This window comes from Chiloscyllium punctatum, chromosome 1 (assembly GCF_047496795.1).
Source record: "Chiloscyllium punctatum isolate Juve2018m chromosome 1, sChiPun1.3, whole genome shotgun sequence".
NCBI lineage: Eukaryota > Metazoa > Chordata > Chondrichthyes > Orectolobiformes > Hemiscylliidae > Chiloscyllium > Chiloscyllium punctatum.
The window spans coordinates 135,616,055-135,642,370 of NC_092739.1; the positions used below are offsets into that span (position 1 = coordinate 135,616,055).

The window sequence follows — 26,316 nt, forward strand, 5'->3', positions numbered from 1 at the left end:
GCTTCAACATCAGGATGTCCAGCTATTTTCCTCGTCATTTCTGTAGAAAATGCCTATCTCTTGAACAATGTTCCAAGATATTCAGTCTGTGTTTCATAATATTGGAATGCCCCACCCTTTTAATATTCATTTTCCACTACAGTTTTCCACTTATATCAACTTAATCTTTTTCTCTCGTTGACAAACTTTGTTTTTGAGTTACTTATGGACTTAGCCATAATCAAGGCTTTGTACATCCTTGAGATCTTGATGTCAAATGCCGGCTTGCTCAATGCTTCTGTTGATGTGTGGTGTAACTGTTCTGTATGGCCACTGTAGTTGAATGGCAATAAGACAAGTTAGGCTAATCTTGAGTAGCCAGTCTAGGACTTTGTTTTAACATGGGTCATGTTTTATTGTGCTTACTACTCTGCTAGCAGACCCACAATAATATTGCTTAACTGCCTTCTGAAACAGCTGAGCAAGCCATTCTGTTGTATAACACCCAAGACATAGGAACAGAAGTAGGCTTTTGAGTCTGTTCTGCCATTCAATTAGATCATAGCTGATCTAAGAATCCTCAACTCTACTTTGCTGTCTTTTTTTTCCCTATAATCCTTGATCACCTTACTGATTACAAATCTTCAGTCTCAGCCTTGAAAATGCTTAATGACCCAACTTCAACTTTCCTCTGGTAAAGGAGTTGCACAGAATCTCTACCTACAGAGAAGAAAAATGTTCTTCATTACTGTCTTAAATGTGCAATCCTTATTTTGAGATTGTGCCCTCTGCTGCTAGACTCTCCCACAATCGGAAATGACCTTTTTGCATCTATCCTGTCTCCAAAAGTCAATAAGTCAGCCTCTTTTTTTTTTTTATTCCAAAAAGTCAACCTCTCTTTCCATACCTGGAAACAGCCAAATGAAGTGTTTCTGGACTGCCCACCAATGCCATGAGAGTTTCCTTGAAACTGTTCAGAATTCCAGCTATGGTCTGATTTGGTGCTTTGTATAGTTTAGGCAAAACCTCACTACTTTAGTACTCCGTTCCTTTTTGAAATAAAGACTGGCATTTCATTTCCTCTCTCTATTGTGCACTGAACTTGGGTGCTAGTGCTTTGAGGTTCTTCAGCTATGAGAAAGAGGGGAAAAAGGAGTGCAATCGGATGGACAACCTGGCATTTGCAAAGACACCAAAAACAACTGCCAAACATAGATTGGTCAACCCTGCAAAGGCATATTGGGAGCTAGTGTTAAAATTGGATGAGCTGTGTCTCAAACTAGCTGAGCAAAAGCCTAACATAGTTATTCTCCACAGACTCTTAAACTACACCACCATCCTTGGGTTAGGTATGTCATGTGCTGCTAGAAAGACAGACTGAGCAGAGATTTGGGAATTGTAATATACAGTCAGGCAGTTGCTATAGGAGTACTCAACATTGTTTCAGACCCCATAAAGTCTCATGGCATCAGGTCAAACATGGACAAAGAGACATCTGCTAATTACCACGTACTGCCAGCCCCTTGGCTGATGAATCAGTATTCCTCCGTATTGAACAACACTTAGGCGAAGCACTGAGGGTGGTAAACGTGCAGAATATATCTTGGGTGGGTGACTTAAATGTCCACCACCAAGAGTGCCTTAGCAACACCACTACTGATAACTGAACTGTTTTTAGACTTAAAAGGCAAAGCTGTGAAACGAAGCCTGTGGCAAATAGTCAGGGACTCAAAAGGTGAAAAATATACTTGATGTCTTGACTGCACAGAATGTGATTTGGTCACTTGTCTGAACTGATCTAGCCATCTGTCACACTAATATCAATACATGCAACAATAATCGTCATCCTCCCTGGAGAGGGTGCCTTATCAATTTGCCTGCCACAGATATATCCTTCCATGATAGAACCTGTAAGAGTGGCCACTGTGTGCGGTCCTTTGGCGACAAGGTGCCATCTTCACATTGAGAATAACCTCCATTGTCTTATGCAATCCTTTTGCTTTGCTCAGTAGAATAGATTATGAATAGGTCTGTAACTCCAGACTGGGCATCCATAGAATGCTGTGGACTATCAGCCAGCATCATAGTGAAACTGTCTGGGAAACATGTCAAAAAGTGATGTGGGGCAAAAGAAAGCCGTTGATTGAATGAGTAAGGTCATATAATTTTTATTGCTGCTTTAGTTTGTAGTATCTTTAGTTTGGATTTATAGTTAGTAAGGACATTTAATGCAGAGGTCCATAACGTGTAAATCATCTAGGGCTGAGCGGTTGCAAGGGGGAGAAAGCAATGAGGTGGTGTGTTCCTGCTCACTGTGGGTGGTCAGGTCCATTGTCTGGGACCAGACCATTTGCAGGAGGTGTCTCCAGCTGCATTCTCTGGAAGCCTGTGTCTCAGATGTAGGACACAGGAGCATCTGCAAGGTTGAGTGTATTGTGGGCACCATGTTCAAACAGATGGTCTCTTCAGAGGCTAAGATTCTACAAACAGTGGGAATGAATGACTACCAGGCAGACTGTAAGGACTAGGCCGACAGTGAAGGGATCTCCTGTCATTCAGCCAAAAAGCTGATATGTTGTTTTGGATATTCTTGGGGGAATAGCATCCAGGAGGAAATTACTAATAGCCAAATCTGCCATGCTGTGGTATAGCTCTACTGAGCGTGAGAAGGGCAATAAGTGCAGGAAGGCTACATTTAATAGGGCTTTCAGCCAAAGAGAATGGGCACACTTGTGGTTGCAAACAAGACTGCAGGATAGTATGATGTTTCTTGGGTGCTAATGTCAAGAATGTCTTGCTAGCACTCCAAAACATTCTCGAGTTTGAGGATGAATAATCAGTGGTTTAGATACACATACAAACTAAGTTGATAGAAAATATGATGAGGTCCTAAAAGCATAACAACATAGGAAGCAAGTTCAAAAAAAGGGCTTCAACGTAGTGGTCTCAGGTGTGTTATCAGGGCTGTTTGCAAGTAAGAGTGAAAATGCAGGATATATTGGATGCATATGTTGTGAGAGTGTGAGAGGAAGAGAGTTTCAGATTCCTCTGTCATTGAAACTGGTTCTAGGGGTGGTGGAACCAGTAAAAACTAGATGGATTTACACATGGGCAAGAGTGAAACTTATTTCCTCAGGGGAGTGTTGCGACTGTGCTTCTGGAGGATTGCCATTGTCCAAAAACTGAACTGGACTGGCCATATAAATACAGTGGCTTCAATAATATATTGCACCCAAGGAATCCTATAGCAGGTTCCCCAAAACCTGTCCATCATCTGCAAGAGACATAAGGAATGTGCTCGAACATTCCCCTCAAAACAATTGCCTGGATGAGTGTAGCTCCAATATTCAAGAAACTTGACACCGTTCAGGATAAAGCAGCCCACTTGATAACTACTGCATCCACTGCCTCTGCCAGTTGCAGCTAAGCATACTATTTACAAGGTGCTCTTGTACAAGAAATTCACTAAGGCTCCTTTTGAGAGCATTTTCCAAACCCATTACCACTCCCATCTAGAACAGGGCAGCAGATCTATGGGAGCATCGCCATCGACAAGTTTCTGTCCAAGCCACTCACCACCCTGTCTTAGAAATTGCAAGAATTAAAAATAAATTTTGTGGTCTTTGATTTGTATGGTGTCTTCTGTCTGGGAACTCCAATATATTCTATTTCATCTATTTTTATTTTTGTTAAAAATTGTTATTCTCCTTGTTTGTGATTGTAGTTACACTTATCCATTCAAATGTGTGGCATTCAGAAAATGGATGCAAAGCTTCATTTGAGGTCAGACCAACAACTTAAGCAGATTTATTGTGTCTTTTTGTTTTTGAACTTCATGTTCTTGTGCATGTGAGCTCCTTGACATTTTAAATATGACCTACTCTCCTAACTACCTTGCTATCTGTAATGATTTATGCATATTTACCATTGGTCCCTCTGCTGCTATCACCTTTGTAGTATTGTAGTTTTATATTGCTGCTCCCCTTTCTTCCTCCCAATATGAATCTCTTTGCATTTCTCTGCATTTTACTTTCATCTGCCATTTGTCCACCCATTCCACCAACCTGTCTGACGTTTTAAAGTTAACGCAACCCATTCTTAGTTTGTGAAGTTTTGTACCATCAACAAATGTGAAGTTGTGCTCTGCATATCAAAGTCTAAAGCCATTAATATATTGTTAGGAAGATCAAAGTTATGGTCATCCTGAGTTTGGATCCTGTTGTAAACCTTCCACCAGTCAAAAGAATTACTGTCTCAACTGCTATAAAATCACACGTATGTAACATTTGCATATCTCCAGTTGTTGGGCACCACCCTGTATCAAAACAGGATTGGAATGTTATGACCTGAATCTAAGCAATTTCAACCTTGCTGTCTTCCATATGTTAGTCTATCTCCTCTGTCCTGGTGATGTATCAAATATACCCAACTTGTGTTATTTGGTAGTAGATAACTTAAGTATTTTGAGAAAGATATGATTGTCAAAAGTTTTTCATCTTGCCCTTGCCAGTAAAACTTGCAAGAAATGCCAATGTAATGATATACCATTGGTTATTCTCTTAGAGCAGGGTGCTGATTAGTTGGTAAATATTTCCTGGTACAGGCATTACCATAGAGAACCCACTAGTTAATTACTGCCAAGTTTTGTTAAATTTTAAACAAGGCATGATGACTCCAACTGGTCAAGGCATTGCCCTGAGAAAAGAACCAACAAATGTTTTGTTGTGTTGAAACAGGTGCAATGTGTATTCATGATTTCTGCCTGCAAAGAACAGATTCCAGTGTATAAATATGTAGCTTCTGGTAAATGCATACTCAGCAAATGATCCTAAATTGGTTGTCAGCATAATTCTTAGCACACTCCATGTAACACACATTGTCCAATTGTGAAAGCACATTTAGTGTTGACACTGTCCAACATTTTGCAAGCCCAAGCTGCTGCTATTTTCATTACCTTGCTTAGTACTCCTGTGGTGGTGGTGGAGGGAGTGGATGCTTGTGGATGTGGTACCAATCAAGTAGGGTGCTTTGTCCTGGCTGGTGTCAAGCTGCTTGTATTATTGGAGATGCACTCATCCAGACAAGTGGCAAGTATTCCATCACACTCCTGTCTTGTGCCTTGTGCCTTGTAGTTTGGTGGGCAGGCTTTAGGGACTCCGTAGGGGAGTTTCTCGCCTCAGTATTCCTAGCCTCTGACCTGCTTTTGTAGCCACTGTTTATATGGTATTTCTGGACAATGGTAACCCCTCAGGATACGGAGAGTGCAAGATTCAGTGATGGCAACATTATTGAATGTCAAGAGTTGGTGGTTAGATTGTTTTGTTTGTTTGTTTCTTATTGGAGATGGTCACTACCTGACATTTGTGCAACTGATTTACCACTAATCAGCCAAGCTTGGATATTGCCCAGATCTTGTTACACTTGAGCATGGACTGTTTCAGATTCTGAGGAGTGGTGAATGTTGTTAAACATCAATGATCAATAAGCTGATAGACTCTAACCAGCATATATTCTTCACCTAATTGCCACTGTAGTTTTTTCTTGATTCATTCACAGAATGAGGGCATTGCTGACTAGGCAGCATTTATTGGCCATCCCTAAATGCCCAGAGGGCAGTTAAGTCAACCACATTGCTGTAGGTCTGGAGTCACTTTTAGGCCAGGCCAGATAAGGATGGCTATTTCCTTCCTGAATGGGCATTAGCGAACCAAATGGGTTTTTCCAACAATTAAAAATGCATTAAATGGTCATCATTAGACTGTTAGTTTCAGATATTTATTGAATTCATATTCTACCATCTGCGGTGACAGGATTTGAGCAAGTTACACTTGATCAAATGTGGCTTTGATATCAAGGGCTGTCACACTCACCTCACACGTGAAATTCAGGTCTTAGAGTCATAGAGATGTACAGCATAGAAACAGACCCTTTGGTCCAACTTGTCCATGTCGATCAGATATCCCAACCCAATCTAGTCCCATCTGCCAGCACCTGGTCCATATCCCTCCAAACACTACCTATTCATTTGCCCATCCAAATGCCTCTTAAATGTTGTAATTGTACCAGCCTCCACCACTTCCTCTGGCAGCTCATTCTATACACGTACCACCCTCTGTGTGAAAAAGTTGCCCCTTGAGTCTTTTTTTTATATATCTTTCCCCTCTCTCACTCTAAACCTATGCCCTCTAGTTCTGGACACCCCCACCCCAGCGAAAAGTCTTTGTCTATTTATCTTATCCATGCTCCTCATGATTTTATAAACCTCTATAAGGTCACCCGTCAGTCTCCGACACTCCAGAGAAAACAGCCCCAGCCTATTCAACCTCCCCCTATAGCTCAACTCCTCCAAACCTGGCAATCTTTTCTGAACCTTTAAGTTTTACAACTTCTTTCCGATAGGAAGGAGATCAGAATTGCACGCAGTATTCCAACAGTGGCCTAACCAATATCCTGTACAGCTGCAACATGACCTCCCAACTCCTGTACTCCATACTCTGACCAGTAAAGAAAAGCGTATCAAATGGCGCCTTCACTAACCTATCTACCTGCGAATCCACTTTCAAGGAGCTATGAACTTGCGCTCCACTCTTTGTTTAGCAACACTCCCTAGACCTTACTATTAAGTGTATACGTCCAGCTAGAATTTGCTTTCCCAAAATGCAGCATTTCGCATTTATCTATTTGCTATTTCTCAGCATATTGGCCCATCTGATCAAGATCCGTTGTAATCTGAGGTAACCTTCTTCGCTGTCCACTACAAAACCTCAATTTTTGTGTCATCTGCAAACTTACTAACTGTACCTCCTTATGCTCATATCCAAACCATTTATATAAATGATGAAAAGTAGTAGCACTGTTACTTCTGGCACTCCGCTGGTCACAGGCGCCCAGTCTGGAAAAACAACCCTCCACCACCACCCTGTCTTCTATCTTTGAGCCAGCTCTGTATCCAAATGGCTAGTTCTCCCTGTATTCCATGAGATCTAACCTTGTTAACCAATCTCCCATGGGGAACCTCGTCAAACGCCTTACTGAAGTCCATATAGATCACATCTACTGCTCTGCCCTCATCAATCTTGTTTGTTACTTCAAAAAACTCAATCAAGGCTTTGTGCATGAGAAAGCACATCTCAAAGATATGTTGACTATCCCTAATCAGTCCTTGCCTTTCCAAATACATGTACATCCTGTCCCTCAGGATTCCCTCCAACAACTTGCCCACCACAGTCAGGCTCACAGGTCTGTAGTTCCCTGGCTTGCCCTTACCACCTTTCTTAAATAGTGGCACCAAGTTTGCCAACCTCCAGTCTTCCGGCACCTTACCTGTGACTATCGAAGATACAAATATCTCAGCAAGAGGCCCAGCAGTCACTTCCCTAGCTTCCCACAGAGATCTGGGGTACACCTGCACGGCACGGTGACACAGTGGTTAGCACTGCTGCCTCACAGCACCAGAGACCCGGGTTCAATTCCTGCCTCAGGCGACTGACTGTGTGGAGTTTGCACATTCTCCCCGTGTCTGCGTGGGTTTCCTCCGGGTGCTCCGGTTTCCTCCCACAGTCCAAAGATGTGCAGGTCAGGTGAATTGGCCGTGTTAAATTGTCCGTAGTGTTAGGTAAGGGGTAGATGTAGGGGTATGGGTGGGTTGCGCTTCGGCGGGGCGGTGTGGACTTGTTGGGCCGAAGGGCCTGTTTCCACACTGTAAGTAATCTAATCTAATCTAATCAGTTCCTGGGGATTTATCCACTTTTTTGCATTTCAAGACATCCAGCACCACCTCCACTGTAATATGGGCATTTTTCAAGATGCCACCATCTGTTTCCCGACATTCTATATATTACATGACCTTCTCCACAGTAAACACTGATGCAAAAGACTCGTTTATTATCTTCCCCCATCTCCTGTGGCTGTACACAAAGGCTGCCATGCTGATCTTTGAGGGGCCCTATTCTCTCCCTAGTTAACCTTTTGTCCTTTTAATGTATTTGTAAAAACCCTTTGGATTCCTCTTAATTCTATTTGCCAAAGCTATCCTGATTTCCCTCTTCAGTATAATCCTATTTCCTTTATACTCTTCTAAGGATTCACTCTACCTATCCTGTCTATAGCTGGCATATGCTTCCTTTTTCTGAATCAAACCCTCAATTTCTTTAGTCATAAAGCATTCCCTACACCTACCAGCCTTTCCTTTCACCCTAACAGGAATATACTCTCTCTGGACTTTTGTGACCTCATTTCTGAAGGCTTCCCACTTTCCAGCTGTCCCTTGACCTGCGAACATCTCTTTTCCCCCCAATCAGCTTTTGAAAGATCTTACCTAATACCATCAAAATTGGCCTTTCTCTAATTTAAACTTCAACTTTTTGCATCCATGTTTGAACTAAGGTTATAATGAGGGTCAGGAAGCTGAGTGGCCTTGGTAGAACCCAACTGGCATAAGTGAACAAATTGTTCCTAAGTAGGTGCTGTTTGATAGCACTGCATGACAACCTCTTCTGTCACTTACTTATGATCAAAAGTAGACTGATGGAGTGAAAATAAGCTGGCATGAATTTGTTCTCCTCTTTATGTGCAGGATATACCTGGACAATTTTCCACATTGTTGGGTAGATGCCAGTAGCTGTATTGGAATAGCTTATATTTTGGAGCACAAATAGCATCATATTTTGGAGCACAAATCTCATACTATTGGTGGAATGTGTAACCAAGCACACACTCTTGTTTAAAGATAGTCTGCTCACTTGAAGTATTGCCTGGAAGTCTTTATTTCCAGTTTGCCTGGGCAAGATCCATTCTATTCCCCACTGAGATCTACACTTGCTAATTAGGAATTCTTACTCATGGCTGCTCCTTGTTCTTTTCTATAATTGACCTGAGCCTGTCATCTTTGATCAGGCCTGTCTTGTTGCTTAATGGCTGTGTTCTGAACAAGAACCGTACAGCTCAGGAACAAGCCTTTTGGCCCTCCAAGCCTGTGCCAATGCATGTCTTTCTGAATTCAAAACCTTTTGGGTCTGTGAGGTCCATCTTGCTTTATTCCCTGCTTATTCATGTATCTTTGAAATTTGTCAACGTCAGCCCTCACTTTTTTTTAAAATGCCATTTTGTCATCTTTGACCATTCGAAGTAAACTGTCTTAACCCACTCCCACCCTGTTATTCTTCATTGCCCTGCTGCTGCAGCTCTTTTCAAAGTCAAGAAAGACATTTTGAGATTCTGAAGGTAAACTATCTGTACTTTGCTGATTCTGCCTCTAAACTTACCCAATTTTAGTTTTAATTACTTCATCTTTGGTAACAGTACCTCCCAAGCCCAAGATCCCATCTCTGGAATCCCATATCCAGGGCCGAATAGCTGCCTCTGCTGTAACACTTTTTTCATAATGCAATGAAACATGCACATCTCTTTTTCCACATTGTTGTTATTTTAATCTACCATTTATTGACATGTTTTGACACACATAGGGAAGATTTAATTTAATTTATTATTGTCACATGTACTGAGATATAGTGCTAACCAGGCAAATCATACCTTATGTAAGTGCATCAGGGTAATGGGACAGAATGCTGAATATTGTGTTACAGCAACCGAGAACGTACAGACAAAGATCAACTTTATATGAAAGTTCATAAGTGGGGGCAAAAGCTGTTCTTAAATCTTTTCGGCAGTGTTGATAAACTTTTGTATTTTCTGCCCAATGGAAGAGGCTGAAAGAGAATATAACCTGTGTGGGAAGGGGTCTTTGGTTATGTTAGCTGCTTTTGAGGCAGCAGGAAGTATCAGTGGAGTCAATGGTTGGGAGGCTGGTTTGCATGATGGACTGGGCTACATTCACCACTCTATAACTACTTGCAGTTTTGGGCAGAACATACCAGGTTGTGGTAACATCCAAATTGGTAATGCATCTATAAAAGTTAGTAAGAGTCATTGTGGACATGCTGAATTTCCTTCGCCTGCTGAGGAAGTAGAGGCAAAGGTGTGCATTTATGATAGTAGTGTTGAACTGGATGGACCAAGTAGTATTTACTCCAAGGAACTTAATGCTCTCAACCACCTCCACAGTTGATACAGACTGTCCTCTATTCCAGTTCCTGAAGTTGATGGCCAGCTTTTTGTCTAAATGACATTGTTGTCTTTACACAATCTCTCCCTCAATGTGACAAGCTGTTGGTCTCTTTCTGTAATGTGTACTGTCATCTGACCCAGTATGGTCGTGTTAACATGTCTGATAGATTCCCTTTCATTCTTTCCCCTCTAACCTTAAACTAACACCCTCGAGTCCTCTATTTACCAACCCTAGTAAAGACTAAGTGAATGTATTCACCCTATTCATGCCTCTCATGATCTTTATATACCTCCAAGGTTCCTCCATCAGTCTCCTGTGCTCGAAAGAAAAAAAGTCAGAGCTTGTCCAACCGCTTCCAGACCAGACAACATTTTTGTAAATTTCTTTTGCAGTCTTCCCAGTTTAATATCCTTCCCATAATAAGATGACCAAAATTGAACATAATACTCCAAGTCCGGCTTCCCCAACATCCTGTGTAGCCTCAACATAACTCCCCAACTTCTATACTCGATGCCCTGACTGATGAAGGCCACTGTGCCAAAAGTCTCCTTCACTGCCCTAAGTGCCTGTGGATCTACTTTCAAAGAACTGTGAACCTGAATTCCAAAATCTTTCTGTTCCACTACACGCCTTTAAGGCCCAACCAATCACCATGAAACTCCTACCTTGGTTTGACTTTCCAAAACGCAACACCTTACACATATCTATATTAAACTCCATTTGCCATTTATTGGCCAACTTCCCCAGTTGACTAAGGTCCTGCTGCAATTTCTGATAACCTTCCTCACCATTCCACAATACTGCCTATTTTAGTGTCATCAGCAAACTTACTAATCATGCCGAATACATTCTCATCCAAATCATTTGATATCGATAACAAACAGTAATGAGCTCAGCACTGACCCCTGAGGCACTCTACCAGTTACAGGCCTCCAGTCCAACAAGCATCTACTATTACCCTCTGTTTCCTACAGTCAAGCCAATTGTGTATCCAATTTGCTAGCTCCCCCTGGATTCCATGCGATCTAACCTTCCAGAGCAGCATACCATGTGGAGTCTTATCAAAGGCCTTACTGAAATCCATGGACTACGTCTACCGGCCTGTCCTCATCAACCTTACTGGTCACATCTAACAAAAATTCTCACAAGTTTGAGAGGCATGATCTTTCACTCACAAAGCCAAGGTACTTCTAATAAAACCCTGTCTTTTCAAATGCATGAATATCTTATCCCCTCAATCTTCTCAAGTAACTTAGCCACCTCAGGTGTTAAGCTTACTGGTCTACAGTACCCAGCTTTCCTTTGCAGCCCTTTTTGAATAAGGGCACAACATTTGCTACCCTACAGTCTTTTGGAACCTCGCCCATGGTTAATGATGCAGAAATATCAGCCAGCGCCCCCCACAATTTCTTTCCTCTTGCAGTGTTGTTGGATATATCTGGTCAGGGCCAGGAGATTTATCCACCTTCTAATACATCCAACGCCACCACTGTGATATGGACTGTCCCCAAGATATCTCCGCTAACTTTCCCAAGTCGTGATGTCAAACATAAGAGAAATTTTCAGAGCACCTCACCCATCTCCTGCAGTTCTAGACATATCCGCCCACATTGGTGCTTAGGTGCCCTATTCTCTTTGCTTTGTAGTCTATTTATATTGTGCGAGCCTTGCCACAGTCTGCATGTGTTTGTGTGATTTAGTCTGGGACTCTAGTCTGATATTGTCTCTTGGCATTTCTAATAGCTTTGTGAAGACTGTACCTAGATTTTCTGTATAGGTCAGGGTTGCCTGACTTGAACGCCTCAGACCCGGATTCCAGAAGGTAGTGTACTTCCAGTTCATCCATGGTCTTATGGTCTGATTTGCCAAAATGCACGAGGGAAATTGGAACAATAAGCCTTTTTAGTTGTGTGGTAATGATCCAGGGTGTTTGGGCCTCTTGTGGGACAGGAGACATGTTGGTGGTACCTTGGTAGCACACTCTTGAGGTTGGCCTGTTAAAGTCACTGGCAATGATGAACAAGGCATCAAGATATTTCACCTCAAGGTTATTTGTGGTGATGTATATTTCATCAACTACACTGTTCACTTCCACGCAGGGTGGGATGTAAACTGCTGTCTGGATGGCAGATAGAGATGGCACTTCACTGTTAGATATTCTAAGTTTGGAAGCAATAACTACAGTGTCATCACAGTGAGCATTAAGAGGTGTTGATCAGGATCCAAACCAGTGTACCCTTTGCCTTGCCTGAATATGCTGCGCAAAAGATTGAGAAGCCCTCTGGTGGTTGTAAGGCACAGTCGGGTGAAGCAGGAGTGAGCCATGTCTTTGTAAAACATATATCACACAGCAGTCTCTGTTTTCTTTGGTAGGTGAGTCCAGGTTCAAGTTCCTTTTCTGGCCAAGAGGTAGGGATGCTACCACTGTAACAACAGGCAATTCTTTCCACCTTTTTTAAGTTGCACCAAAAAACCAACATTTTACACATCTGTCGTAATGTCTGCTTACATAAAACAATTTGTTGGCACTTTTTTTTTTAAAAACCTTAGATCATTCTTTCCTTTATTTAAGGCAACATTTAATTACTTGCTCCCACAATTGAAATTGTTTTGTGACCTCAGGATGTCATAAAATGCTTTATAGTAATGTAAGAGATGTGATAGCTGACTTGTGCAAAGGTCATACTAACAGTTATGTGATATGGTTGATTTAATTTGTTTTTCGCTGTTGGTTGAAGGATAAATATTGACCAGAGCACTGGCGAGAACTCTTCTAGTATTTTTAAAAATGCTGTTATTAAATCTTATATGGGACTTCCAACAATGTGAAGTTTCTGGAGTGAGATGAGAGAGATGGGACTTTGAATTGAGAATGTGACCAGTGAACCAAGACTGAGTACTCTGCTTAGAAAAACAATTGCTGGAAAAGCTCAGCAGGTCTGGCAGCATCTGTGTAGAGAAACCAGAGTTAGCATTTCTGGTCCGATGACTCTTCCTCAACTTGTTTTTACTTAGAAAAACAGGGCTTGATTTGAAGTTGTCCTACTGATGAATCTTTGTAATTATACAAAACACCAAATTGTGATAATTCAGACTTTTCTACATGATCAAGTGTAAAGTAGCATCCATTGATTTATGCTTGCATGCTTTGTTTCTTAATCAGTTGTATAGGTTTAAACTCTATATACCATCTACAGGCAATTCTGGGATAATGTGAGTTTAGACATGCAATTTGGCTGTATTATCGCTGAAGAATTAGGAAACTTATTTTGGAGAGCGCTCACCTCTGTTAGCAATAGCGCGATGTCAGTGCCGAAGTCTCTGCACTGATCTGTGCATGCTCGATGTCAGCGCTGGTCTTCATGCCATTCTGCGCTTACACCGATGTCAACTGCCAACAGAGCAGCTTTCTTTTTTTTTAAATTTACTATGTTAATTTACTTTGATTTCATTAATAAACATGATTTCAGCTTTCAGTCAGGCTGTGCTACACTTTGTTAGATTTTTGGGGTGATTTTCGAGCAATCATGAGTAATTTCTTCTTTTCTTTGCTAGTCTGCCCCTAACCTCACTTTGTTTTCCCCGTAGGCCCCATTATTTCTATTAAGTGATTTTCTATTAAGCACGGTTTTGCCAGAAAGCAACTACGGTGTTATAGGAGAACTATCTGTATTAGTTTATCTTAACTGTTCTAAATAGTCCCTCAATGTAATCTTTATTTTGAAAAACCAAATATCTGACTTATTAGCTCATGTCTCAATATTTTGCTGAAAATGCACATCTTGAGAATGGAGAAACATTCCTCAGATAACCTTTTTTTTTCCCTTTTCAGGCAGAGGAGTTAGGTTATATTACATTGGTGGGGAAGTTTTTGCAGAGTGTCTGAGTGACAGTGCCATCTTTGTTCAAAGTCCAAACTGTAACCAAAGATACAGCTGGCATCCTGCAACAGTATGCAAAATTCCACCTGGTAAGAAAGCTTTAAGTGCCTAAAATCATGAACTCTTGCTGTCTGGTCAAAAGAAACTGGTCAGTATAAGAAACGTACAGCTCATGTATTTAAAAATGAATTATTTGCTAATGGTTATGTACCTCAAGTTCTGCTTTTGAATACTTTAATAATCACAATTCAAAACCTACTCATGAAGCAGCAGTGCTAAGAGATGTTTGCTGTGTGGATGACCTAGCCAAGCTACAGAAATTCAGTTTTTAAGAAGAAAAAACAATAACTGGAGGGGGTCTGGTAGCTTTTTGTTGCCTTCTTGATGACAATGTTTTGCCAATTGGAGTTAACTTGATAATCAGCAAGTAATTAGTTTGGAAATTTGGCATTCTTGCATTTGTCTTGATGAGTGTAAGATGCATTCTCCACTCCTCCCTCCAAAACCTCCCTCCAACAACCCACCCCCATCCCCTTTAGAGAATAAGCTAGCCAAGAAATCAATGTAATGCATCTGTTCTAAACTGCTTCCTCAAAAGGGCTAAAATGTAAACAGTACTTCACATGTGGTCTCACTAATGTTTTGAATGTTATAGCATCACTTTCCCTACTTTTATACTCTGGTAACAAATGCCAAAATGGAATTTATCTTCCATATTACCTTCTGTATGTAATGGTAGTTTTCTGCCATCCAGGTCAGCCATGGGCATCCAGATCCCTCTGCATCAATATATTCTTAAGTTCTCTCCATTTAGATAGTAAATTGTCTTCCTTTTCTTTCAATCAAAATGGATAACCTCATACTAATCCACATTAAAGTCCACATGCTAAATTTTAGCCCATTCACCCAACCTATCCAGATGGAAATTTTTTCATTGCAACTTACTTTCTCACATATTATAGTGTCCTCTGCAAATTTGTCTGTCATACCTTCTATGCCAGCATTCATGTCATTAATATGAATTGTAAATAATTGGACCCAAGAACCAAAGGCATCCCACTCATTACAGCCTGCTATTGGCCTGAGGTCTCATGTAGGCCAAACCAGGAAAGACTGGCAGTTTTCTTCCTTAAAGGGCAATAGTAGACATGTGGGGTTTTTGACATTTGACTGTAATTATATGGTTTCCAGTAGGCTGGATTTATTTATATTTCAGATTTTTATCAAATTCAAATTTCTCCTATGGTGGGATACAGTTTTCATCCTCTTTTATAAATAAATGATCGTGAATTATATTGAATAGAGCTATACAAGTGTTTTTGACATTTGAAAATACCCATGTCCTGTCTTTGATTTGTATGCACCATCAGAACTATATTAAGTAATAATTAGAGATGCTCTGTGAATGCTACTTGCTCTTTAAAGTTATCTCTAAATTTACTGAGTGCCAAGTATATTGTAATTTGCTATTTTATAATTCTGTTTCTCAGGTTGTAACCTAAAGATATTCAATAACCAGGAGTTTGCAGCGCTTCTAGCTCAGTCTGTAAACCAAGGCTTTGAAGCTGTTTACCAGTTAACGAGAATGTGCACAATTAGGATGAGTTTTGTAAAAGGCTGGGGTGCTGAATACAGGTAAGAAATTAGTGGCACTTATGTAGCTTTTGTTTCCTGCTTTCTCAATGTGATGGGGGATATTCACTGCTGAACAGTAATTCTGAGCTATTGCATCTAACTTGGTGAAATGGAATTGTCAATATTTTACTCATGGTAGCATTGATCAGGAGTCTTAAATATTCAATTTTTTTCCAAAGCTCACTTGCGCAATAGCTGTGACTTCACAACCCTTTAACCAGCTCGTATTATGAAACCATTTATGATTCCCTGGGTCCCATAAAACTTTGTATCTTCAGACTGCACTCATTGATATTCCTGTATCCACAGCGCAATGCAAAGTTGAGAGCACATGATTATTTTTGATCACGAGAATCATCAGGCAAACTTGTTGAACCATATTAAATATATCTGGGTTGATCCTGGATAAGGAGATCTGACAGTGTATACCATGCAACAGATCTGGCCCCTTACTATAATTGTGACAAAACTGCTTTTCTTTTGCATTCTGATCTCCTTGCACTCTGTCCTTACAATAAAGGGTATGATCACTTACTTTATTGTTAACTATATTAAATCTGTGTTTCGCATACAAGGATCCTCTGCATACCAAACATTTGCTAATATCTCATGTCTTCAATAAGCAGGCTGCTTATCCATTCTTCCCTCCAAATTGGATAACTTCGCATTTTACCACTTTCACAATCCAACGCTTCCTTTTCCAATCATATTCAGCATCTACATCCTTTTGTAGTTATGTTTATTCTTAGTCCACTAACCAATCCTCAGTCTATGTTATGATCTCCTCCAGTCCCACGAATAACCATTTGCATGGCACATTATTGAAAAGCTCCTTTTAAAAAAAATACAAATCTACCATATGCACTGATTTTCCTTGGTTACCATAGCTGCACATTTTTTTAGAAAATAAAACATTCATGATTTTTATTTAACTGAACTGTGAGGCGCTGTCAAGAATATTCAAAGAAAAATATTGCTGTAAAATGAGCTTTCACTTCATACAATATCTGGTAGGAAATTGAGCAAAGCAAGAAGTATCTGAATGGATTTGGAATCTTGAAGTCCTTTGCATTGTATATCAAATTGTCCTTTGGTTTGTATTGCTGTTAAATGGAAGATCTGTGATAAAGGTTACTGCAAGCAAAACTGAAAAACAGTTGCATGTGCTAAATGTAGAAAAACACAAGAAGCCTGAGTACTTGTATTTTGAAATTTAAAAGCTCTGTGGTCACCATACTCTCATGATATATTGTATGGATTGGTGACATTGTGAATATAACTTTGTAGTAGATTCTGAAACCTGGAGCTGTTAATCTAAATGTTGCTCAAACGCTAACATTGACTAGACATAATTCAATCCATAAAACTGCAGTAGTGGGTTATTGATTTCAGACTTAAAATTGTAGACATGTGTTTGAGCATTGTTAATTGCATGTAACTAGTGCACTGTTGCAAAAACTAATTAAATGACAAATGGAATTTTATCTTTAGAAGTTTGAAGTTTAAAATGGTAGAAATAATGCTTCACTTGAACAGAGCCTTGGTAAGACCTCATTCTGCAGTATTGTCTCAATTCTAGACTCCAGAACATCGAGGAAAAATATATTGGTCTTGGAGCGCTGCAGCTCATTAACCAAGATGATACTGGAGCTTCTAAGGACAGTTTGCTTCCTCTTCCATTTTGATGATTTTGGGCGATCTAACAAAGCTTGTGCTACTGCTTTCTTGCTGCCACTTCTTCTGAAAAGTTGCATGCCCTTGAATATATAGTTCCCATAACTTTGTAACCATACTTCATAATAGGAATATAATCAAACCTATTATTGTCTCCTTCCCTTTCTCCCTACAGCCCTGGTTGTTCAATTAGCCAGGAAACTGGTCCCAGTAAGGGGCCAATGAAAAAATTAAACCCCTTCCACTGGAACAGTTTGATTCACACACCAAACTTTAAACCACAAATTTAACTCTCTTTACCCTATGTCCGGTAGTAATCATGTGATATTTACCATAAGCTCATGATATGCAAGGATATAGGTCGCCTATTGACGCTGCTGTACCATTGAGAGATCGTCACTGATCTGATAATCCTCAACTCCACTTGCTAGCCTTTGTCTCATAACCCTGAATTCCTGTCATGATTACAAATCTGTGTCTTAACCTTGATTATGCTTAATGACCCAACCTAAGCATATGTGGTAAAGAATTCCACAGATTCACAACTCATTAAGAGCACAAATTCTTTCTTATCTGCCTTAAATGGGTGACCCCATATTCTGAGATTGTCCCTGGTCCTAAACTCTGCCACAAGGCAAACCAACTTACCTGCATCTACCCTGTCAAGTTCCCTAGGAATCTCGCATGCTTCAATATGGTTGCCTCTCATTCTTTGAAACTGTGTTTGAGTACAAGTCGAGTGTACTCAACCTCTCCTCATAACACAGTCCCTCCATACTCAGTAGCAATCTAGTGAACAGTGTTCAGACTGCCTGTAATGCCAATACATCATTCCTTAGATAAGGCGACCAAAACAAACATATCCCTCCTACTTCATTCCCTTTTAAATAAAAGCCAACATTCTTCCGTATTACCTGCTGAATTTGCATGTGATTACAGAAGCTAACATACGAAAGGACTCCCAATGCCCTCAATGCTGTACCTTTTCTGCAGTCTATCTTTCTACACTAACAGTATACTGTATTCTTCCTGATAACTCGCAGATTGGCCATAATCTCATTAAAAGGTGCTACTGCCTCGCTGAGCTGTACACAGCTGTATGGTGTACTTCTCCTATATTTTGTCTCCGAGCATTGTTGTATTCATTGCCTTACCTCATAAAAGCAAGCATCACAAATGCTGCCTTAACTGCCTTATCCACCAGACATATTGTGTTTAAGGATCTGTGGCCATGCACACCAGCATCTCTCTGCTTCTGTGTTTCATAGGTCCTACCAGTCATTGAGTACTCCCTTGCCTTGTTCATCCTCCCAAAATGCATTGCATCATTTTTCCTGATTTAAATTCTGCCTATTGAACTAGTCCATCTATACTGTTCCGTAGTCAAAGGCTTCCCCTCATGCAGTTTACTACACTAATTTTTGTCATTTGTCATCCTACTCAACAAACCTCCCAAATCTGCATATTGACCATTTAATGTATGGTTTTCTGTCATAATTACAGCCTTCAATCATCACCCTCTGCCTCCTGCCACATTTTGAACCCAGTTTTTTGAATTACCCTGCACCCCATGTGTTCTGACTACCTTGACCAGTCTCCTATGCGAGACATTGTCAAAAGCTTCACTGAAGTCCAAGTAGACAAATCAACTTCACCCTCATCAATATATCTAGGCATCTTGAAGAACTCAGTCAAACCTGTCGGGCCTGATCTTCCCTGACAAAGCTATGCTGACTATCCCTGATTAATCCTGTCTGTCCAATGGACATGAATTGCACATGGACTGCAGCAATTCAAGAAGACAGGTAACTAGCATCTTCTCAAAGGAAACTATGGACAAGCAACAAATGCTAGCCCATGTCCTTTGAGTGAATTTTTAAAAATCTGTCCCCCATAATTTTTCTGAAAGTTGCCCAATCATTGTTAGACTCTGGCCTTTGGTTCCCTGGTTCACACCTGCCATCCCCTCCCTTGCCTCCCATAAGGGCCCAGGGAATTATCCAATTTTAAACCTATTTTTTAAAAAATCTAATGCCAAACTGATTTGTTCAACTGTCACTCCTCCTTAATTTCTATACCAGTAATTAAAGGTGCAAAGTGCCCAATTAAAATCTCACCTACATCTTCTGGCTTCCTCACTGCCTGCTGCAGACCTACTCTTAACAGCTGTGCTCTTTAGAACTTGACAAGCTCAATGATAGTTGTGCTGTTTTGCCACTTGATGAATTTTGAAGTCCTCAGTCAGTAAATTCTGTACCCTTGTCACCCTCCGTGCTACCTCCAAGTAGTTTGAGGTACAGAATACTAATTCATCTGCAGGCGGGTAGTACAGGTTAATCAGGAGGCTTCAATGACCATTGTTTCAAATAAATATCACTGTCAGCATCTTTGCTAGTGCCTTCTGGGATAGTGATGGGGGGTCCTGAATTGTGCAATCCTGGAGCTGCAGGAATCATAGTCTTCTGTAAATTGTGTGCTTAGTGCTGGTTTGAGGTCTCTGACTTGGAATGTTCTGTGCCTCTGGTATCAAAAACTGCAATAGCACATTGGAGTCAATATTGGATTTCATCGTTCACACCTCCTCAGGATACTCTTGAAATTGAATTGTCTTATGATCGTTAAAGTTCGTGAACTACTTTAAATGGGACAAGCAACAGATCAGCAACTTTTTAAGACATACTTGTTGCAGTCTTTTAAAAAGTCAGGAGCCATAGCCTAATTCCTTTATAATAGAAGAGTACTAAAGCAAAGAAGCACCTGTTTGTAATGAAACTTTGAAGCCTATAAAATAGGGCCAAATAATTGCAACAGTGATAATGGTGAAGGAAAGCAAGGAAAGAATGTTGGCTAATGGACTAGAATATTGCACTCCTTTTAATAGTACTTGGGGATCTGTTATACAATCCCAGCTTTAATCTTTTATCCAAGTGGGCATCAGTAACAATACAAAGCTTCCTTAATATTTCGCTCAGATGTAAGCCTGGATAAAGTTCATAGAGTGGCATGTAGCCACTAGCTTGCACCCACCTGACTGATAATTATATTGCCAATTGATTCAAAATATTTTTATTTGAATTAAAAGAGCAAATGCAATAGCCATTTTGGGGCAAAAGTTTATTTTTGACAAACTCACCCATTTCAAATCTACACAATTTCAAAATCTATTGTATTTTAGTCTAACTTTTATTTATTGTATCTGCATTACATGGTACTAATTGTTTAAACTTTTCTTTGTTCATTTAGACGGCAGACTGTGACGAGCACTCCTTGTTGGATTGAACTTCACCTGAATGGACCATTGCAATGGCTTGACAAAGTTTTGACCCAAATGGGGTCTCCCTCTGTCCGTTGCTCAAGCATGTCCTAAATAACTATGTCCCCATTTCAGTATCAAGATGGGACTAAACATAAGATGGAGTCAAATCAACAGACTTAAACAGCTTTTCTGTTTTAGTATTTGTGTTATTCCCAGAGACTATCTGTTTGTTAATACAAAACAAAATCAAAAAGAATGGCACTTGATCTCATCAACTTAAGCACCTTGTTGAGTTTTATTACCCCACACCCAGATTATGACAAAAATTTATTAGTATTAGTGTATTAAACACATGAATATAGCTTATGGCTGAGGGTGAAGGGAAAGCTGTGTAAAAAGACATTTTGTGTTAATGCACGTGTCGAGTGCCTGAGGTCCATCAATGACATGTACAGTAATTCAGTTGTGATTCCACGCATGTTAGTTAGAATGGATTCTTCATTAAATGAAATCTCTATCGTTTTCTTTGTCTCATCCCCCACCAGCCCCCTCCCTGCCTTTAATTAATTAAAATTTGATGAGTAATATAATTGATACACATTGCAAATAAAAAGCACAGTTAATGAATTTAAAATGAGAAGCTGAAAAGTAGCTGGTAGTGGAAAACATAACATAAATTTAATTTTCCACATTGGATTATAATTACCATAAACACTCATTTAAAAACAAAATATCACTGGCATTTTGGTAAGAATTTTTTTTCCAAAGATTGAGGTGATAGCCTTATTGCTGGAGAAATACTGAGTTGTGACAGCCAAAGTTAGGTAAATTTGGACTCACGACTAAAAGGAATGAATGTAGCTGAAACTGGCATTTCACTATCCAAACATTTTCAGTGATGGCCGATAAAGGGAAATGTACAGAATTGTAATCAGGTCCGGCATGTTGTTGATTTTAGTTTAGGAAAAATGTCAAATTATAATAAATTTCTCCTAAATGTAGCTCATCTGAAAATAAGTGAACTTCATGAAAAATGGGAATACTTTATTATTTCACAGCATTTTATCAAATCGTTAAATAGTTGGACCTTGCATTAAACAGCATAATGCAGTTTATTTACCTTTGGTACCTGTTCAGCCTAATTCTGATCGTATTGATTTCAAAATGATGTAAAATTGAGAAGCTTGTAAGCTATTTTAGCCTCTATTTCATTTAAATTTGTTTTAGAATGTATATGGTACTGAAAAATGCTGTTCTCTCTATTCCTGGCATTATGTAGAGGTTGTAGCTGTTCTTATGCATGCTGTGACAGTAACTTTTGCTGAGCTCCTTTTGCTTATGATTTCTTTTGTGTCACTATTTGGGGAAATTCTTGGAACAAAGGTTCACATTTATCAAGGCTTTTAAAACTTGAAATTGACAAAGTCTTAATGGTAAACTAGGAGACCCTTCACACGTAAGAGATAAATGCCATATTATACTTACCTTTGCCTGATAATTGTAAGTTTTAATATTGCCCGAAAGTTATGTTCCTTCTCCCAGCACTGAAAATTTGTGAAACTGGATAGTAACAGCCAGTAAAAGGATCTTTTCTGCAAGTTGTTGAGCAATTTGTTTCTGAAATTAACAGTATTGGGGACTGGGGCTTTATTTGAAAGGGCCCTTTTTTAATACTAGTATGTTACTCATGGCATTGAAAATATTTGGATTTTTTATTTATTGATGCCCATCACTGCTCTTCATTGAGCTGTTACCTCTGGTTCAGAAATAATCAATGCAAAACCATGAGGTCTGTGCCATTTTCATTTTAGTTGAAGCCTGATTTTTTTTTTGGATCATTTCTGTAAAGTGGGGTGGAGAGTGAGGGTAACAAGTTTATATGAACCATATTATTAAGCCAATTTTAGGTTTAGGCTGAAAGAGTACAATTGAGGAAATTGCAGCTTCAGTGTTTTTAGTCAATTTTGCATTTAGTCATTTTGCCAGTGCATTGTCATGTTAAATATAATGGACGTTGGTTACATCTTGTAAATATCTATTACTGATTTAAATTGTCGTTCAGTCTTGCATTGGATTCTCATACTTGCAGAATATCCGCTTAGGCTAAATACTCCCTTTTTAGGAAGGTAGAAGTTAACCACAAACCTCCTCTACTTCCTACTCCTTCCTCCCCCAAGCTGTAAAAAGCTCTGAGATGTAGTGTAAAATTATAAATGACGCATCTTAATCATTTTAGAATTGCAATTTTTTATTTAAACATTGCTTCTCTGAAGCAGTGATTTGACTCACTTTTGAATTATATTTGAGAAATAGCCACAAATAAGGCACAATCCACCTTTCAATTTTAATATAATAATTGGATAATAGCTGTACATGTTCTTCATGATCCTCACACTCAAAATTCATGCACCCAAAAATCATAAGGAATACATATTTTAATGTGTTCTGATTGTTTGGCAGGGTGGCTACAGGTGGGATCTTTTTGAGGGGCTATGTAACTTGTAAAATAGAACACGTACAACTTGCTAATAATTCTGTGATCTAGCTGTCTGTCATATATCACTTTTGTGGCAGCTACAGAATTGCTTTTTAAATTTCTTTTTGTTGTTTTATCCTCTACATTACACTAGTGCTGTACTTTGTAAGTGCAACTGGTGATAGCTTATTTTTTGAGAACCGACATGGCAAGTGGTTAATCCTTCCAAAAGGTGTACGGCGATGGCTGTTTGTAGGCCATCAGCGACAGTTCTGCTTGCCATAGAGTCTTGGAATGAATGAACGTAGTACCAAAAATAGAAGATGGGCCAGACCTTTGAAAGGAAACTAGCAGAGCTTTTACCATTCTACTTGTGAGCTTGTTTTACCAGTAGAATTCTGTATTGGTAGAATTGATGAACTTGAGAGGGAAAAAATTTCAGGTTTGTTGCATATGCAGACAAAGTGAATACACTAATAAAAATTTTAATTCTGATGTCCTTTTGTTTTTATTTCGAATGTGGAGCTGTATTGCAAGCTATAATTTAATAAGTGGAATGAGACCTGAATTCTGTCTGAATACAGTACAAAATGTCACAACACTTATTACCCAGAAATGATTAGACTTTTTTTGATAATACTGTTTCTGCTTTTGAGGTATTTGGAGTTCTCTTTCCATAATTGCATAATACCAATGCTAAACAATGGGAAATATCTTCGCAGTCGAAGTGGACATATATTGAGAGGCAATGTGGTACTAAAAAGAAACAGCATTTTAAAAAGTTGTTTTTCTCCCTTTGGTTGATATAACTTATGGAAATGTTATGCAATTGCTGCCTGATTTTAACCTTCAATATATTTAGTAATCTGAGGAATTAGGACAATGTTATATTTATACTAATGGAATTTAAATGTTGAACTGCATACTTGCATTTAAAGGATTGAATGCCTACCTTTTTGGTTTTGATGTTGGGTCCAGTGGTTGACTGTTCTTTCAGTCTTGTGTAGCTCACATCTACAGAGGACAAAAACTAGCTAACCATCCAGATGCTAACCACTCTGTCTGGGAGATTGTTGTGCTGTAATGCAGGATCAGTCATAAGTGGTTATCAACATGACACCAATTGTTTTCTCTGAACAAAGCTTAGAGGCTATGTGAAGAAAAGTAATCAGTAATGCTAGACTTAAAATTGTGGATGCATACATTTGTGGATTATGAGAATTAGAATTTAAGCAGTTTTGGACATTACTGACTTGTAAAAGTTATTATGTGATTGCTTAGAACTGTTAAGTCAAAACGTTGAAGATAACTATGCTGTATTTGCTTTTATTAATATGAAAGTCACTTTGGAAAGCTAAGTCTTTCATGAGATAACACTAGAGTTCTATATCTTTTAATGATTGAAAAAGCAGACCCATAAAATCTGAATAAATCTGTGCTGTTATTGAGTAGCAACAATTTTTGAACTGAGGTAATTACTGTTTCTTATTCACTATATGCTGAGAGTTGTGGCTAGTTGAAGTTTGCAAGGACAAGCAGTGCTGTTTCTCGCCATGTGTCCAACCATTGCAGCTGAAACTCTCAAACTGTTTCACCAAAAGGGAGGTTTCGAAGCAGCCTGGTCAGGTTTCAAAAATCAGGACACTTTCTCAGGTGAATCTGAAGTCTGGTCTGAAGATTCTCCATTATTCTGCAACTGTCAGATCTGATCTCATTGACAGAAACACGAACTGAAGTCAGCATTTTTTTTTGTCATTTGATTTTGTCCCTTAGCCTAGATGGAAGTTGTTTTGTTTTTACTGTGTGCCTAAATTCCCCCAACCATAACATCTCTGCAGAGTCACGCATGTCTTTTTGTCCTGTTGTGCACAAATGTATGCTTGAGATTAAGGGGATATTGTTTAATTTCTATGTAGCTTAGTTGATAACCAGTTTGCCACTTATTTAAAGAATAAGTTTACCAGAATAAACATGTTATTTTGAGTTCATTGAAAAGCCTGGTGAAAATATTTTGTTCCAGTGAACAATAATGAAGAGAACCAATGTTTGTTTTTGCTGATTGAATTAACTCCACCAGTTGTACAAAAAGTGTATGGAGCTCCATTTCAAGTGCATTCTTCCCACCAATCGTCATTTAAAGTCAACTTATCTTTCCATTATAAGGAGATTATTTTCCTAATTTGTGCCATTTGGAATTGGTGGTGAATTGTGAGGTGTGTTTAAATCTTTCAGCTGTGAAAGATAGCAAGAAACAGAAGTGAGTCACCAGGTCATGCAGCTAGAAAAGGGCGCTACCACCATAAATGGGCTCTGTCTCCAACCACCCACACCAATGTGAAATTTTAAAGAAGAAATTCTTCTGCAACATTCAATCGGAAGGTATTTATCTCCACAGAAGTTTGTAAAATGAAAAGGGGGAGGTGAAGAGTGGTAGTAGGCGTGGTGAATGTGTAATTTTTCACATTATCCTTGACAATCTAGCAAGGAAATAACTTGTTATTTTCATTTTTTTTGTGCCTAGATTACACTTGGATGCAAAGTGCAGGAAAAAGGGTGAACATCTATAATTCTGGCCCTTTTATCTACATTTACTTTGTCAGAGACTGACAAAAAAAAATTGTCATTTTGTGTAGCATGCAGGCATACTGTTGACACTAGTAGCTGTTTCTTGGTTCTGGCAATTGCTGTTTTCCCGCCTTACTGAGAGACTGATCTTGGCTAAATGAGTGAACTAATAAAGGATGTGACCTGGAAAGAAGTAGACTCAGGCCATCATGGACAGAGTGCACTTAAAGGGGTACTGATACTTGATACCCAGGCATAAGGAGGGCCATAGGAAAATGTTTTCTTTCTTTCAGGATTCAAATTTATTCTCCAACCCAATCCTTTTAACTTTGAGCCTGATTTCTGGTTCAGTCTATCCATCTGCATAAAGCATGTTTATAAATAAAACTGTTTTGTACATTCATTAGAGGTTATCTACTCGACCATAAGACTGAGGAGCAGAATTAGGCCCTTTACCATATCAAGTGTGCTGCTCCATTTGATCATGGCTGATAGGTTTCTCTGGCCCATTCTCTTGCCTTCTCCCCATAACCATTGATCCTCTTATTAGTCAAGAACCTATCTATCTTAAATATCCTTAATGATTTGGTCTCCACAGCCATCTGCGGCAATAGGTGCCACAAATTCACCATCCTAATGTCTGAAGTACTTCCTCCTCATCTCATTTAATAAGGTCTTCCAACTAGTTCCCACAGCAAAATGAAGATCATTGACAAGATTCTGGACAATATGGATAATTTTCCATGTCTTGAGTTTCTTAAAGTTCTTAAACTTTACTGGGAAG

General features: G+C 39.3%; 1 protein-coding gene across 2 annotated transcripts in view; it reads left to right on the forward strand.

Moving 5' to 3' along the window:
• Nucleotides 1-23,462, forward strand: part of smad2 (SMAD family member 2) — a 110,681-nt gene extending 87,219 nt beyond the window's left edge. For both annotated transcript variants that reach the window (XM_072574865.1, XM_072574876.1), the window contains 3 exons: nt 13,878-14,015; nt 15,417-15,561; nt 20,479-23,462. In XM_072574865.1, the coding sequence (XP_072430966.1) occupies nt 13,878-14,015; nt 15,417-15,561; nt 20,479-20,602 (407 nt within the window). In that variant the 3' untranslated portion in view covers nt 20,603-23,462. The remainder of the gene's footprint in view (nt 1-13,877; nt 14,016-15,416; nt 15,562-20,478) is intronic.
• The last annotated feature ends 2,854 nt before the right edge of the window (nt 23,463-26,316 follow it).